Source organism: Bubalus kerabau, chromosome 1, assembly GCF_029407905.1.
Source record: "Bubalus kerabau isolate K-KA32 ecotype Philippines breed swamp buffalo chromosome 1, PCC_UOA_SB_1v2, whole genome shotgun sequence".
NCBI lineage: Eukaryota > Metazoa > Chordata > Mammalia > Artiodactyla > Bovidae > Bubalus > Bubalus kerabau.
Genome location: NC_073624.1, coordinates 121,165,452 through 121,183,677, shown reverse-complemented (window position 1 = coordinate 121,183,677; position 18,226 = coordinate 121,165,452). Strand labels below are relative to the sequence as shown.

General features: G+C 42.9%; 1 protein-coding gene across 1 annotated transcript in view; it reads left to right on the top strand.

Annotated features, from left to right (window-relative positions):
- Positions 1-423: 423 nt before the first annotated feature.
- The window catches only part of LGR5 (leucine rich repeat containing G protein-coupled receptor 5), a 129,903-nt gene continuing 112,100 nt past the window's right edge, over positions 424-18,226 (top strand). Inside the window, exon 1 of the mRNA XM_055587584.1 lies at positions 424-890. Coding sequence (XP_055443559.1) covers positions 679-890 — 212 coding nt within the window. The 5' untranslated portion in view covers positions 424-678. The remainder of the gene's footprint in view (positions 891-18,226) is intronic.

Below are 18,226 nucleotides of genomic sequence, written 5' to 3'. Positions count from 1 at the left end.
CCTTGGGTACTGTATGTAGCCCCTCCATTCTCGGAAGTGGGCGCTGGGGAAGCGTGCAGCATCCTTCGGCCCCTGCATGTCCGTCTATACCCGTCTAAAGCAGGTCCCTTTTGGCTCTCGGCTCCGGGCGGCCCGGACGCGAGAGAGAATGGAGGCGGCCGGGGGCGGGAGGGAGCGAGGTCCCGGGCCCCTCACGCGGTGCAGAGCGCCGGGATCCGCGCCGGGGAGGCAGAGCCGGAGCGCTGAGGACTCTGCTGCACCTCGCGCCGCCAGCCGCCTCCCGCCGCGGAGCCGGGGAGGGAGGGAGGGGGTCGGAGGAGGGCCGCGGGGCCGGGCGGGGGCCGCCGGGCGGCCCGGCTGCGCTGACGTCACCGGGCGCGCGATTCGGGCTGGAGCGCTTTAAAACAAGAGCGTGCGAGCGGAGATGCTGCTCCGCACCGAGCAGGCCGCTGGCAACAGCAGCGCTCACGGCTCCTGCAGCGGCTGCAGCCAGGGCCGCTCACGGACCCCGCGCGGCGGCAGGGACCCGGCCGGGCCCCGCGGCGCTTCTCCTCGGCGGCGCCGCCCTGCCCGCGCCCTCGGAGCCGCAGAAGCCCGCCGAGCTGCTCCTGGCGCGCCACGGTCTGCAGCCCGGCCGACCCTCCCCTCTCGCCACCGCGGTCCCGCTGCCCGGGCACCATGGACACCTCCTCGGTCGGCGTTCTCCTGTCCTTGCCGGTCCTGCTGCAGCTGGCGGCAGGGGGCGGCTCGCCCAGGCCCGGCACACTGCTGCGGGGGTGCCCCGCGCACTGTCAGTGCGAGCCGGACGGCAGGATGCTGCTCAGGGTGGACTGCTCCGACCTGGGGCTTTCGGAGCTGCCCTCCAACCTCAGTGTCTTCACCTCCTACCTGTAAGTGCGCCCCGGCTCTGCTTCGGGAAGCGGGCAGAGGGAGGGAGGCAGGCGGGCCCTCCACCCGTTTTGGGAGCTCTTCGGCTCCCGCGTGCTCTGGAGGGGACGAACGAGGTTGCCAAGGGCGTCTTGGTCAGGTGTGTTTGGGCCCCTGGGAAACGCACGTGTCTTGGGGTAGCGCGCCGACACTTTCTGGGCCCCGCAGAAAAACGGTGGCTCCAAGTGCAACCCCGGGGAAAGCGCTGGTGCGCTGCAGCTTTGCGGTCCAGATCTAGGCAGGTTGCCGCGCGAATTCCTCCGAGTGCAGGCATTTGTCTGCAATGTGGACATCTGTGCCCCTGAACCTGGAACCCAAAGCTGCCCAATTGGTCCCTGCCCCAACCTCCGCCTCCTTGTCCCGTCACGTTCCGCGAAGAGATGGGCTGGAAAAAGTTTCCCCAAAGGAGAACTCCAACTTGTCCAGCTCCAAAGGAACTTACTCTTCATCCCTTGCGCGGTCGTGTGATGTAACCTTTCTCTGTTCTGTTCTGTTCTTTCTCCCCCCCCCCTCCTTTTTTTTAATGAAGTGATTAAAATGTGGCAACCACAAACCCCGATTAGAGCTGCCAGAACGTTATCTTTACCTTTGGCTGCCCGAGCCGCCCTTTGAAGTGCCCGCGGCCACTTTGTAATCTTTAACCATCTCCTCCTCCCGGGGAGGAAAGGGAAGTGGGTTTAAGGCAGCGGAGCGGGTAAACAGCGGCGCCCACACCCAAGTGGAGACTTGAAGCACTCTGTCATCCCTCGGGGATCCTACCACCCCGTCTCCCCTCCCCCGCGCCCCCATCACAGTTCCAAAGCCCCAGTTGCGGAGACGAGGCAGCGGCTCCTTTCTTAATTTTGTCTCCGGAAAATCCAGGCCTGGAGGGTAACAGGTGGCTGGGTGGATGAGGTGACCCAAGGGGACCCTGATTCTTGGGAACCGAGGCGACAACTGTCCATCTCCCCATCTGAGGCTCGCTTCCTTCGGGCAGAGAGACCCGAAGGAAAAGGGACCACTCGGGAAAAGAGGCACTCGTGACCGCAAGGTTACACGTCTGCGTTTTAACTCCAGGCACGCCGGTGAACCCACCCCAAACCCTGGCAGTCCCAGTTTCGGCTTCTCTGATGTACCTTGGCAGGAGCAAACTGGAATGTTTGTGAACTTGGTCTTCCCTCTGTTTAGTTGTTTTCTGGAGGGAAGAAACATGAAGAGGCTTGCACAACGCTTTACACTAGATAGTGATTCTTTTTCTAGAGACAGAGTGAGGAAGGAAAAAAAAAAATTCTTTTTTGCTTGCTTTGATTTTGTGTTGAAAGGGAGGGATTATCCTGCTAGATTTTAGTATTAGTAGATGGCAGTTCCCCTCCTCACCTACCATAAAACTATTTTGGCTGCTTTCCTTATCTGAAAAGATTATAGAATTAATCTATTTCCCCACAAGGTTTCCCTTCAGTGGCGCTTATTGCATGATGCAGGGATATTTCCAAAGCAATGGAAATCCACTCCCCTAAGTGATCATTGTCTTAAGAACTCACATTTCCTCCTCCTAAACAGCTCTCGGTACTACAAAGTAGTCTGTACTACTTACCTCCAGTCTCTGGATTTAACTGCTAAGTTTAGTGTTTCAAGAATCACGTATTCTTCTGCATGGTGCATTTCTGCTAGTGGTTGGCAGTTGCATTCAAGAGCCTAGAACTGCTCTTGCCCATCACCCTGAAGAAATTGGTTAAATATGAGGGAAGTGTGCAATCCCCCCAAACTCTTAACTATTTAAATCATACAGTTGTTAGAAAACTCCTTAAGCATAGAGAAAATAAATGTCAGGACTCTTTTTTTTTCCCTCTCACTCATTTGTTAGGCTTCTGTTACTAAAAGCTGGCATAAAATACTGCTTGCAGTCATTTCCCACATACCTCAAATGCATTTAACTGCTTCCTCCATGTGCTGGGGAGATCTGACTGCCACTGTTTCCTATCTTGCTATCATTATAGATAATCCCTCAGAGTTAAGATACCATTAGGAAGTTAATTGTCAGCTTTTTCTTGTGCTGTTTGATGACAGCCTATATCTGGCCTAAAGTGAAATTTCTCAGTGTTCTATATAATATTAAAACCCAGCGTGTCTGTGAAACGTGTCACAGTGAACGCCAAATACTTGTATCTAATGGTTAACTTTTCAGGGAATGTGAGGGCTAAATGTAGAAATCAACCCTGAAGTAAATAACCAGACTGATGTTGTCCATAATGAGCAATTTTAGAATCTGGTCTCCTTATCTAAGACAAAATGCCAGAGGCCACTGGATGCTCTGCCTTAGTGCCTTGAGGGGTTTGGGGTTTGAGGGGTTTGACAACCTCAGGAACTCTGCTGACATGAAGGGCAGACGGTGCCCTCTCTTGGTTACACCTAGCATTAAGTAACCATTTCTCCTTTGCTTGTGCACTCACACCCTGAAAGAGAAATCTTTATTTATTCATATCTGAATAAATAAGCTTGTATTTTACTGGTTATATTATTTTAAGAGAAAACTTCTTTTTGATTTTGAAAAGGAACATGAAGTTATAGCCCAGCTCCACAGGGGCCCCAGTGGTAATGAAGCTTTGATGAGAAAGTTACTGTGTGCAAAGACTAATGTGAGTGAGAGGCCATACTTCTATCTCTTATTGTTTGTACTAAGTTATCACCATTTCTTTGAGTCAAAATGTTATCTCTTAATCTTCCTCCCCTCCCTAGAAGAGAACAAGCATTCCATTTTCTTCAAACAGCTTGATGATGGCAAGTTGCAGCTGTACACATTTGGCAAATAGATTTGCCACAATCTGATAACTGGCTAGTCCAACCTGTAGGTAAGGAAAGTTTCCTAAACCTCTTTATAGGAGGTTAGAGTTATTTTTGTACAGTTTTATAATCTTTCTTCCCTAGAAAAGCTAAACGTTAAGCCAGTCCAAACATTAATATTAACTCTCTTTTCTTACTGAACTGCATTCTCCAGTGGATCTGTAATTGGACCACTGAACATGCGTGGTAGAAGCACTGGTAATTTTCAACCTTAACCTCTCTCTCTTATTCTCTCTCTCACTAATTATGTTCACCCAGCAGAAAATAAGGAACACACCAAGATTAAGACATAAAAACAGACAATACCTGTTTCCAGCGTTTAATACATCTCAACCTACCAGTAGTGATCTGTCAGAAATGAAGTAGTTCTAGCATCTAATCTTATAGATGAGTTGTTTTAATGCATCAAATTGGACATTTGTGCTAATAGGGTCTTAGAAGTAAGCTCTGTGTGCTGCTTTGATGTATCTTTCATCCAGTTAGTGTAGTATCCAAATAGAAAACTAAATCCTAATGAACTTCCTAATATAGTAAATACACTTTTCTTTATTCATCTAGAACATTTTATTTTTAAATGAAAACTGAATTTTTTCCTGCAGTTGCTTAAAAACATGAACATTTCAGCCACAGGCAAATACATGTCACATGAAACAAAGTTATCAGAAGAAAGAATTTTTTTTTAATTTTATCAATTTGGTTACTTTTCTATATGTAACTTTCTAACAAAATTTAATTTTACACACAATTGGTAAAACTAGTTTTAATAAAAACCAATCAAAAACCTTGCTTATAACTAATTAGCGACAGCCCTAGTGTCATACATGTATTGAAAGCATTTAAGATACACTTTAAATTTAAAGAACCTTTTCAGAATCTTCCATGAAAATTGTTTAATATGTTTCTACTTCCCTTCAAGCAAAGAAAACTATTTTAAATGAAGGAAATTTTTGTACTTTAGAGATGGTTGCAAAAGCCTTAATTGTTACAACAGTCTTAAAATTTAGATCAGTTGCAAACTATAGTGTGCTCTACAACCTACTTGCAAAATTCATTTAAAATATAATGATATCAATTACTTTTCTGCATTTTAATATTCTTTCTTTTTCTCCAGGATGTCTGGGTTTTCCTAGTAGTGTTTTTGTTATGGGGGATAATTATTGAAACTAATTGACTGAGTTAGTCTGAGTGATTTTTTTTTTTTTTTTGAGATAGTGTTTCTAATTCAAGCAATCTTAATGGTATAGATTTACAAAAAATATTTTACTGTGTTTAGCACATACACGACAAAGTTTGTGTAACAATAATGAATTTTTACATATAATTAGCATAATCTTCTATCAGATCTTCAATCTTTTCTCTCTTTACATGTTTTCTTCAAAGTAAAGGTGGAGTTCTGATCAGCAACAAAAGTGGCAATCACAAATGAGTTATTAATAGAAAACTGGAATCAAAAACTGTATATTTTAATATGGAGAAGGAAATGGCAACCCACTGCAGTGTTCTTGCCTGGAGAATCCCATGGACGGAGAAGCCTGGTAGGCTGCAGTCCATGGGGTCGCACAGAGTCGGACACGACTGAAGCGACTTAGCAGCAGCAGCATATTTTAATAATGAAACCGTTCCTACTTGGATGTGCTTGAAAAAGCTTAGAAACACAAAACTAGTCTGTAATTTCTCAAAGTCAAGTTTTGAACTGTTTGATAGTTTTTAATTTCCAAAGCATGTAACTGTCAAAGGTATAGACATAATATCCAAGTAAACAATTAGCTGTCATAAAATTAAAGACATTGCAGAATATTTACAGGTTTACAACTGGCACCTAATATCTACTTACTTTAATAAAACATTTTTATATTTCTTCTATTGAATTTATACATGGAAGTAGTTTTAGCTATAAATTTAAGTATGTTTCCCATTAAACCAAATCATATACCATAAGTTAGAAATGAAAAACAGTAGTGAGCACTGCATTGAGCAATTTTGTCAAGTAATTCTTCTGGTTTTATTCACTTATTTATATAAATTTAGAATAATGCTAAATGGAACATTTCCTTGTGAACACCCCCACAAATGGGTATTTCTGGTAAATTGAATTCTTCATGAGAAGGCAAATTCCTTCCTATGAGATTCAACGTCCTCACTCCTGTTGCAATGTTTCCCTTTATACAGTCTCATTTTGTAGTAGAAAGATGAATCAGACTGGCATTAGAGTCACTGCTGATAGATTACTTATCAAAAATAACAAGCTGGTAATTTAGTCCTATTGCTACTTTTTATGTATCTTAGAATTTCATTTGTTAAATTACCCATGAATTCCAACCTACTACAACTCTTTGATTCCCAGATTCCATCAGCTTCAATCCACAGTTTTATTCAGTCATCATAGATACCAACTACATGTTCAGTGTCACCCATGGAATTCCTTAGCTATGAGAAAAGGAGACACTCCGTAGGCTACAAGGTGGACTGTTTCATAAATGTCTTCATAATGCAAAATTATTTTGTTTCTCCATAGATGACATAGTAGGAAGCAGGTTCATTCTTGAAATCTCTGGCATTTTTTCCCACTTCTTCAAGTTAATTTTTTTTTTTTTTTGCACTGACTCCAGTGGAAATGTCTTATTTGAAAGTAGTAGGTAGAAGAATGTTAATCATTTGATTTCAAAAAAATGGAATGTTATCTAGTAGTAATAGTAAAAGATGGTTAATAGGGTGTTTGAATTAGAAGGTTAAATCTTTTAATTAAAAAATCTTTAATTTTAATTGAGATATAATTGATCTATAACATTAGTGTCAGGTGTACAACATAATGATTCAATATTTGTATCCAATCATGATATGTAAGTCTATAGTAAGTCATAAGCCATAAGTCTGTAGTAAGTCTAAGCCATAGTAAGTCTATCTAGCATCCATTAACCACACCCTGGGTTAACTAAATATTTTTAAGATGCTTTGGAAGCAGGAGTCCTTTCTCATATCCTCGTTCTCAATATTTAAGGTGAATTGACACATCATTTATTTGATAAGATGAATTGACACATTATTTGATTCAGAATGGAGAATTATTTCAAGGTTTTATCTATTCAATATTTAAATCTCAATGTTTAATATGGGTCAGGAAAGCTGGAATTTACTTTGAACATATGCAAAAGAACCATCCATTGTCCATGAAACCATCTTCCTTAAAATCAGATGGATTAATTCTTCAGGAGGTAATGATGGGCTCTCTTTCCTCCAGGGTTTATCTTCCTCCCTAGACTGTGAGCTCCTCCAGGCTAGGAAATTTTTCACTTTATTTCCCAAGTGCTCAGACCAGTACTGGCAATTAAGGGATGCTCAGTAAATACTTGTAACGTTGAATTGAATAGAATTGGCTGAACCAGCTGCTGAAATCCTAATGGCTGAAAGGGCTCAGAGAAAGATGATAATTACTTGTCTGCAAGTAACAGAAAAACACAAATCTGCTGGTATCCCACAATTACAGCTCAGCCCCATTGGAAATATAGTTAAATTGTACTTATCTTAAATGATGCTATGAGTTGTTTAACAGACAGACCAGAATTTACATGTCTAAATTACTTTATTATTGTAATAACAATAATTATAACAGCTGACGTTTATATTATTCTTTCTGAGTGCCCGGCATTATGGGGCTACTTTACTCAATCCCATGCCCCTCAACAACCTTTTGACACAGGTACTATTCTCATACCTGTCTCAAGTGGCCTGTTAGCTTATTGCAAGACTGTTTCCAAGGCTCAAAATGTTTTAGGGCCTCTTTGAAATTATCTTTTATCAGAAAACAAGGAAACCAGCCTTCTAATGTGTCATTATGCCTCACAGTAATTATAATTAGTGCTGAAATGCTTCGGCACATTTTTCTTCTTAGAAACATAACTTATGAAGCCCTCATATGACAAATATTTCTTCAAGGAATCCTAGGAAATGTAGTCTTTGGTTTTTGATAAGATGAGAATAATATTATATAGCTTAGGGCCAATATATTAAGTTTAGTAGCTACCTTTGCCTATATCCACAGAAACTATTTCTCTGATCTCCAAGTCAAAGATAGATTGTGGTGGTGCCCAAGTATTATAAAGAGTGATCAACTGACTAATAACTTCCAAGTTGAAAATGAAACTCTTTTTTTCTGTGACCAGATCTGTGCATCAAATAAAGTAGCTAACTTCTTTGAAACTATATCTCAATTCCAAGAGATGTGAGAGAGGTGTATCCATAGAGCTGATTCACTTTGCTGTACGGTAGAAACTAACACCATATTGCAAAGCAACTGTACTCCAATCAAAATTAATTTTTTAAAAAGAGACATGAACTTTCTTAATAGGCCAATTTTATTTAAGTTTGTGTTTATCTTCAAAACTGGTAAGATAAGATGAATTGACACATCATTTATTTGGTTCAGAATAGAGAATTATTTCAAGGTTTTATCTACTTACCTATCACTATGTAAACTCTGCATGGTTTAACAATTAAGCCAGTGAGACAGACTTCTGTGTATATTAAAAATCTGGATAAGACAGAGAAAAGTCCCTTCCTTCAAACAAAGAAGAACTGAACTATCCATTTAGTTTCTTCAGCCCTTCCATTCATTTGCTGCTATAAACCTGTGTGTTAATCATTTATTATATTACAAAGTCGACATGAAAAACCAATAGTTGACCAATTAATTATAAAGCATATTCAGCATAAAGAACAGCTCCTCAACTAAGAACTGATGTTTAGAAAATTTAGGTTACTTTGAGATGCAATCCCTAAAAACTCTTACAACAGTATGCTTGACTTCAGTTTTCTATGAACAATAATAATTTTAAAATTATAGCAGATACAAACTACTATATATAAGATAGGTAAGTAACAAGATCCTACTGAATAGCATGGGAGCTATATTCAGTATCTTGTAATAAACCATAATGGAAAAGAATATGAAAAAGAATGTATATGTAAAAATTTATTCAGCAATCCCTAATTGTCAAGTGTCTCATTTTTAACATATGCACATTTTTCCATGTTCATTTTGTCCTTCTTTGCTACAGGAGTTTGGCTTCACCTTCTAACAGAGACTGTAATGGTCAAGGAGAAAGAAAGCCATCTCACATGCATGTTACACACACACACACACACACAGAGCAACACTCCAATAAGAAACAGTTTCCTTTGTGCCACTTGCTCGGTGGAATGGGTGGAAATGATACACATTGACATGGCCTGGCAGTGGAGGGCCAGCCCTTTTCAGGGGAGAGACGAGGAGCTGCCTGTGAAGGCACCTTCAGTTCGCTTCAGAAGCTGAAATGCAGAAGACAATTGTCCTGGCAATGGGAGCCCAGCTCCAGCTGAGAACGCGTGCACCGAGCTGACCTTGCTCATCAGCCTGCCAGCTGAGATTAAGCTTTCCTCAAGTGGTCTCTTGTTAGTCCAGCCTTTTCCCCAGTGTTGCTCATCTTTCACTACTGGAAGCCAAGTGTTTCAAACTGTTACTCAATTTTGCAGCCAAATTCCTTTATTTTCTTCTGCCCTCTCTCTGTCTGTCTCTCTCTCTCACACATACACACCAAATGATGACTAACCTTACATGCATGCTTTCCTTTCCAAAGTCCACATTAAGAAGAGAATCTAAGAATTTTTGTTTCACTAAAAAAAAAAAAAAAACTAGTAAATATTCTTGTGCTCCTTTTTTTTTTTTTTTGAAACCTTGATTAAGTAGAACAGGGACCTCTACAAAAGATGTCTCTGCAAAAATAACCTTCCTTTGATCAAAAAAGCCACAAAAGTGTACTTCTCAGGAAAGGACAAAACCACACATGATCTCAAGTGGAAAAAATATAAAGAATTTGCTGAATTTTTAACCTTAGCACATAACAAAGATATTATTTTAAAGTCGGTCGGTTAATGTGGGCTGTGTTAGAACTTTCATTGTGTTATGTTTGGGTTTACCCAGTGTTATTTTAATGAGTTTATTGGGTTCTACACACAAAGCACCACATGGCGCTTAAAGGATTTAGGTTATAAATTTTCTTGTGAGGCACTTACTTGAAGGAACTCTGTTACATAATCCATTGGTCCTTAAATCTATCAGCATAAAAATAGCCTTTCACTCTTTACATACATAAAAGATTATTTAGCTATAAACACTAAATAAAAATTTCCATGGAAGGAGCTACATTCCTTAATCATCTGTTATGTGTATTAATTAAGGTTTTCACAATAAGCATTATTTCCCTGTGAGTGTTGAATGACTCTACAGGATGAGTTTGGAGTCTTCTAGTAAAGACTGAAAGAAGAAATCTCCCTCTTTATTTTCTCTTCTTATTTCCTGTCCTGAAGGGACCCTTAGACCTGCCTGCATTTCACCATAGATGTACTCTATAATTAGTGGTGTAAACTGCCCAATAGAGTAAAACCTAGAAAAAATAGCAAGAGAGATGGAAAAATAAGTGGGGAAATCAGCCACTCGAAGAAACTACCCAGACAGAACAGAGAGAGACGGCAAGCCCTAAACAGACATTCAGCCTCGGATGGTACCCTTCCCTTGGGTTTCTCTTGATGCTTCTCCATCCCTTTCTATCAGACAGTATCAGAGGAGGACTGAAGGACACGTCTCCCTTAATGCAGACACTGTCCCCTGCCAGGACTGCAATCTACAAGATGAAGAGAAGTTTAGAAAGAAGAATCTCAGGGATTAAAGTTATCAACCCTAAGCACACCAAAATTGGGGTCTTTGATTTTAAATTGAGGAAGCCACATTACTGTCTCTTTGGCGGGAGACCTGAACTCACTGAATTCCCCATACTCCAGCAGCTGTTGTTCTCTGGGGCTCTGTGCAGTGGAGTCCAGGAGGAAGTTCAAGATCTTTTTTTCATTGAGTCTTCAAGCTCGAGTAACAAAAGGAAATCCCAGTTGAACCAGATTCTCCCAGGGTGTAAGCCAATCTCATTTGAAGATCTCAAGTTTTAGCAACATGATTAACTGACAGGATCCACCTTCCACCCTGAAGCTGCTGGCCTTGAGCATAAAGTCCACTGCCCCAGGGTCTTGTAACAGTGAGAAGTGTCAGATGGATACAGTCTGGTCCCAAATAACTATTACATAGTAATTTGAAGCCCCCTTTGCCTTAGCAGTAGGAACTCCTCAGAACACAGTTAATTGTATAAAGGGAAAAGAAAGGCTGATTTGTGGAGATTTATATTAAGTACAGTAAAATTAATTCAGAGGTTGAGTGACTAGCTATCTACATTTAGAGTAAGTTCTGCTGTAAAGAACTAAAAGGATTAATCTTTTATCCAAAATTACCAGAATTACTAAGCTGTATACCTAAGGTCACATTACATAGTGCAAAATTGAAATTTAATCATGATTGCTAGAGTATTACCCTAATTGCCCAAATAAACAGAATTAAAATCACTTGGATGGATTGCAGAGGTTTTTGAAGAGTCAAAAGCTATATCTAACCATAGGCTTTAGAATAGAAAAGACCTTCAGTTCAGTTCATTCGCTCAGTTGTGTCTGACTCTTTGCGACCCCATGAATTACAGCACGCCAGGCCTCCCTGTCCATCACTAACTCCCAGAGTTCACTCAAACTCACGTCCCTCAAGTGACATCTCGATGAGATGCCATCCAGCCATCTCATCCTCTCTCGTCCCCTTCTCCTCCTGCCCCCAATCCCTCCCAGCATCAGAGTCTTTTCCAATGAGTCAACTCTTCGCATGAGGTGGCCAAAGTACTGGAGTTTCAGCTTTAGCATCACTCCTTCCAAAAAACACCCAGGACTGATCTCCTTTAGAATGGACTGGTTGGATCTCCTTGCAGTCTAAGGGACTCTCAAGAGTCTTCTCCAACACCACAGTTCAAAAGCATCAATTCTTCGGTGCTCAGCTTTCTTCACAGTCCAACTCTCACATCCATACATGACTACTGGAAAAACCACAGGACCTTAGAGTTGCCCTAATCCAACACCTTCATTTCCACAGATGATGAAATTCATGTTCATAAGAGGTAAACAACATGCCCCAAATCACATAGGTGGTGAAGACGGGATTGGAACCCAAGTCTCCCAGAAACTTCAGTTGAATGATTCTTTTTTTCACGTTTTTGCACCAACGCCAGATACCCAGGTGAATTCTAAATACTCCATTAGTTCTCTAGATGTTGCCAAGTATCCTGTTGTTTATGCATGATATATGTTCATTTCTAGGTGTGTGCTTGAATCTTAACCCAATAAGATTTTGTTCCATTGCAGATACAGATAAAGTTCTCTCTCACCTAAAAATCTGTATGGCAGAGAGAAACAATCAGGTTTAATTTGAGGAATAAACAATGACCCAAGTTTCAGTTCATGGTCAGTAAACACGTCTTTATTGTCATTTAAATTTCACTTGGGATTTTAATTTGACCAAATTCAGGTTGCCTTCGTATCTGTTGTGCCTGTTCCCTTTCTCCTCTAGCCCTGAAATTCAGGTTCTCCTGATTTTTTGTGTGGATAACTGTTGCAGTCTCCTGTGTTGGTTTGCATAGAGCCCCACAACACACACGCACTCCCTGCCACCCCATGAGTTTGTCCAGGAGGCAAGTCTGTTCATGTCCCCCCTCCAGTCCTTTAGTGGTTTCCCGTGGCTTTCACAGTAAACTTTAACTCCTTAGTTTAACCTACAGAATCACCGTGTCGCGCCTCATCCCCCACCGACAGACTCTATTGTCAGCCCTCCCCTCCTCAGTCCCATGTCCTCCCGTCTCCAGCCATATCCAACTACATCCTGTCGTTTCCCTGTTTCAGGCCTCCAGCTTCTCAGATGTGTCTGTCTCTGCTTGGAATGCCTTTCTTCTTCTTCATCTTCACAGCTTCTTTGAGTCTTCCCATATTCAGTACAAGCATCACCTCCTCTAGAGAGTTTTCTGTGACCCACCAGTCCCTTGTGCTTCCACATCATGCTGAGCCCAGCCCTGTCCCAGCACACATCTCTCATGATTACCGTGCTCGATCTGTTCTCACTACTGGACTCCATATACCCCTTGATTCTCTTAGAGCAAAGAAGAAAGGAGTCTTCCTGGATTAGAACACAGAATCTCTGTGTACCAACCATGGTTTTCATTTTCTGTATTTTATGATGCTTTGTTATCTTGGGCCCTTGCATACCCAGGAGGGACAGAAGAGCTATCTAATCCTGGAGATAGCACAGCAACTCCCCTGTAAGTGTGCCTTTCATGTGCAAACCAAGCAACACAAGCCCACACCCCACCACCTTCTTTATCAGGCTCTTGCAGGGATTTTACCCTCTAGGTCAATATTTCCTGTGCTAATCCCCCCTGGGCCAGCTACCAGATAACCCTGGGCCACAGCTACACCTTGAGCCTGATGATATTATTCAAACTAGCCGATTTCAAGTCTGCTTATCCTGCTCATTCTTCCCATGGGAACGACAATAAAGGCTCTAACCCCTGCTTTCTTCCCTCTCCTTCTATCACCCATGTGGTCCTGACCCGGTATGTCCGCCTGGTCTTGGCAACATGCATGCTAAGTTGCTTCAGTTGTGTCTGACTCTTTGCAATGCTATGGACTACAGCCCGCTAGGCTCCTCTGTCCATGGGATTCTCCAGGCAAGAATTGGAGTGGGTTGCCATGTCCTCCTCCAGGGGATCTTCCTGATCCAGGGATGAAACACACATCTCCTGTGTCTCCTACACTGCAGGCGGATTCTTTGCCCCTGAGCCACGGGGGGGAAGCCTGGCAACCGTGAATGACAAGCTGTCTTTTGCTAGCAGTCATCTTGAGGTCTAAGGGCGACACCATACCTGAATAACATGAAAACCTACATCTCCAAACCCCTTTGCCCCTGCACGCCTGTGCCTGGTCAGCTTCAGAAGCAGCTGCGGCTGCAGCGCACTTGAGGGAGAGTCGGCCCAGTTTTCTCTCTTTAGGGGACCCGCCCTATTCCCTTAAACACTGCATAAGGCTTGTCTATCATCCATGCCTAAGATATAAGGTGCCGCCAAATGTGTAACAGGGAGATGAGCTGATAGAATCTCAATGTGGTGACCAAGAAATACTTCCCTCTAAACTTGGCAGACAGCCTTGTTTGTAAATTCCCAAGACAGAAAAAACAAAAAAAAAGTGCTCTTTAAGGGAGACTTCCCTGGTGACCCAGTGGCTGGGACTCCAAGCCCCTGGTGCAGGGAGCCTGGGTTCGGTCCCCGGTCAGGACCCCACATGTCACAGCTAAAGAGTCCGCCTGCCACAGCGAGGATGGAGGGTCCCAAGTGCTGCAACTAAGACCTGGTACAGCTGAATGAATAAAATGTTTTTTGCAGTGCTTTTTAACACTCTTACCGCCTGTGTTTTCATATGAGTCTCATAAAAGTTATGAATACCCCTATTTTAGAAATGAGAACATCTTTTGACAAAGCTCACAGCCTCGTCTTGAATAACGTTAGCTGCTTACTCCGGATCTCAGTTTTCTCATCTGTAAAATGGCAACAGTAATGGCATTTACCTCACTGAATTGTTGTGACAGCTGGTAAACTAAGATATGTAAAAATTTTTCCATCGTACCTCCCATGAGGCCCACGCATAAAACATTAAGTGCTGTTGGTTTTGTTCGTCATGGTGGTACAGTTGGTATAACACTAAACCCATGTTTTTCAAATACGCAGTGTCACCTCTTATTGTTACCCACCTCAAAAAAATAGCTGTCCGTGGGCCTCAAATGTTACAAGTGTAACTGCAGTTTTCATTAAACAATATTTTTTTAATGTTAAAAACAAAGAAAAGAACAAGGTGCTTACTAGGTACAAGAGTAGGGGAAGCTTGAAATGAGTAAGACATCACCCACTACCTGTTCAGGTAAAAAGATTTCCATGTATGTATGTATTTATGTATTTGGCTATGCCAAGTCTTAGGTGCAGTATTCGCGATCTTCAATGGGCAGCATGTGAGATCTGGTTCCCCGACCATGGATTGAATCCGGCCCCCGCACTGGGAGCTTTGAGTCTGAGCCACTGGACCACCAGGAAAAGTCCCCAAGTAAAAAGATACTAACTTTCAGCTCCGATTTTTTGTATCAAATAGATAAAAGATTCCGTGTAATGCATGGTGTTCCTATTTTCACGGGTGTGTGAGTGTTGTAGACCCTGCACGAGCCTCCGGGTGGGCCACTGAGTGCAGGCTTCGTCACAGACTGTGAGCACATGCCCCAGTGTGAGGGATGCACTCCTCCAACACGATGTCATGGATGGCCCACAATTTGTGGTCCTGGGTTTGAGTTGCCTTTATCCTCTTCCTTCTTGTCACCCATCCTCACAATTTTCCCTGAGTATGTGGGGAAAATTGAGTTTGATAACTTCTTGGACATTCAGAAGCTCACATCCCAGCAGTGGTCTTGCTGTGGCAGAAGGGGAGAGATGATGGATGCAGGGGACTTGGAGGAGAGGGGGAGCCCAGCCTTTCCTAAGAGCCAAAGACGTACTCAGGGAAAAAACAAATTGTCAGCACAACAGATGTGTTTTTTTAATATTAACAACTGAAAAAATAATTCTACTCTAAGGAGATAAAAGCTGATTTAAGGAATATGCTTATGTCTACCTGAAATTATCTTCAAAAGAGTTGAACTTTCATGAGGAATTTCAGTAGCTGTCTTTGGTGAAGAAGCAATTAGTTCAGTGCAATTAATTACAGGAAGGATCTTTGCGGTCAGTGATGACAATGAGACTAAAATTATTCCCTGGGGACTCTTGGATACCAGTGACGTGAATCTGGGAATGGGGGAGGGACTCAGGTTAAATAGGGGGTCAGAGCACCACCAAGCTTGTATTTAAGCAGGAGGCCTCTGGAATTAGGCCCAGTGATCCCCAGCAGAGAGGGGAGATGGGCGATGGGTGGGAGGTTACTGGACCAGAGAGTCTTTAACTCTGCTGGATGAGCCCATGTCTCCATCTCTCCAGATGCTCGGCACCCCTCTGCAAAAAGAGCAAGCTGCTTTACCCCTGACCAGTGAAATTAAGAGAGCAGGTCTGAAAGGGGAAATCTCCCCTGTAGGAATACTTTTCTCTCTTACAATATGTGAAAAGACGATTCTGGAATTCTCAAGTGTCTACTGAATCACTAAAGTAAGAAACTGATGCATTTTGCAGCCCCAAATCCAATACGAGAGGAAATTTCAGACAGACCTTATGTGTTATCCAGCAGCACAGATTGAAGAAGTGGGATCCATCAGCCCAGCTTCATTAAGCAGTTTAAATAATCACTAAACCAAGGGGGATTAGAAGGCAGCAAAAGTCGAACAATTTCAAATGAAATGTCAGAAGAGTCTATCTCTTAGGTAAAGCAAAGTTCTTTAGGTGGAGGGGGAATAAGAAGAAAATGACAGTCCAGAGGAAACTGTGGCAAATAAGAAAAGAGTTTTTAAAGTGGTGAGGTTCCCAAATGGTTCAGTGGTAAAGAATCTGCCTGCTAATGCAGGAGCCACAAGAGACACAGGTTTGATCCCTGGGTCAGGAAGATGCCCTGGAGAAGGAAATGGCAACCCACTCCAGTATTATTGCCAGGAAAATCTCATGGACAAAGCAGCCTGGTGGGCTACAGTCCATGGGATCACAAAGAGTAGGACACGACTGAACTCCTGAACATGCACACACAAGAGAGACTCAAAGGTGAGGTGAATTGCAGGACCACAAGGAGAATGAGACCAGAGGACGAGCTGCCCAGTGTTGCGGAGGCCCTGGCTACTGTCTCTGCTGTGAGGTTGACTCAGCCAAAGGGTAGCGTTCAGTCCTTCAAGGATCTACACACACACACGTACACGGGCACATCTCTGCGTTTATACAATGGACACTCATTTTGAAAACAACCTCCAAATCTCAAAATACATGTATCTACTCTATCTAGACGGCAAGTGACACTGCTAGGAGCTGGGAAATCCTAACATCACAATGCAGCAAAACCAAAGAAAGCCAACCATAATTGGAAAAAACACATGTACCCCAATGTTCATTGCAGCACTATTTAAAATAGCTAGGACATGGAAGCAACCTAGATATCCATCAACACATGAACAGATAAAGAGGCCATGGTACATATATACTGAGGAATATTACTCCGCCATAAAAAAGGAACTCATTTGAGTCAGTGTTAATGAGGTAGATGAACCTAAAGCCTATTATACAGAGGGAAGTAAGTCAGAAAGAGGAAACCAAATATCACATACTCATGGGTACAGATGAAATCTTGAAAGATGGTGCTGATGAGCCTATTGCAGTGCAGCAGTGAAGACACAGGGGACTGACTCACGGAAAACGAGGGGGTGGGGGGGAGGGTAGGATGCATGGAGGGAGCAGCGCAGAAACACACGCATGAACACGTGCAAAATAGAGAGCCAATGGGAATGTGCTATATGACTCAGGGAACCCAAACCAGGCTCCGTGACAACCTAGAGGGGTTGGGTGGGTTGGGAGCTGGGAGGGAGGCTTTAGAGGGAGGGGACATATGTATATCTATGACTTATCCATGATGTATGGCAGAAACCAACACGATATTGTAATTATCCTTCAATTAAAAATAAGGGCAAAAAAACCTCAAACAGGCAGAGGAGCAGTGCTGCAGATTAGAAGTCTAGATCCATGGTTCTCAAGCTTGTCAACAGCTCAGCTTCACATGAGACCTCATGGGAACTATCTCCAGGCCCAGATCACACACCAAGCTAAACTAAATCAGAATCTCTGAGGGAAGAAGCTAGGCATGGGAATAATTTTTCACTCCCCAAGGCAAATGGGAGGTGTCTACACACCCACAGTCAAAGCCATTTTGTGCAGCAGATCTGGGCTTCCCTCATAGCTCAGTCCATAAAGAATCCGCCTGCAATGCAGGAGACGAGGGTTCGATTCCTGGGTCAGGAAGAGCCCCTGGTAAAGGAAGTGGCAACCCACTCCAGTATTCTTGACTAGAGAATCCCATGGACAGGGGAGCCTGTACAGTTCAGTCCATGTACAGTACAGTCCATGAGGTTGGTCGTAAGAATTGGACACGACTGAGTCACTTTTACTCACTCAAGGCAAATGCAACGGGCAGTCAATTTTGAGGACCCCTGGTCTAGGTCTAACTAGCCCACTCATGAGTCATTGAATCTCCATAAGAGGCAGAAGCTCCCTGACTCAGTTTTCACATCTGTAAAGCAAGAGAAATGTGCACATGCTCAGAGCTTGCTCCTAGTTCGATCATTCTATAAGTCCATCAGCTTGACATGTGAGGGTATTGTCCTAGGGCAGGTGTACCAGTCTTGAAGAAAATGGAAGGTTTCTACATACCCACAGTCAAGCCCATTTTGTGCAGCAAATCTGGGAACATTGTTTACTCTCCCGCAGTGAGCGTTACTTAAAATGACTTTATTTGTTTTACAGTTTACAGGGCCTCTGTAGGTAGCCTCAGGAGCCTATTCATTTCATTAACATTAAATCAACAAGCAGACCTTCTTTCT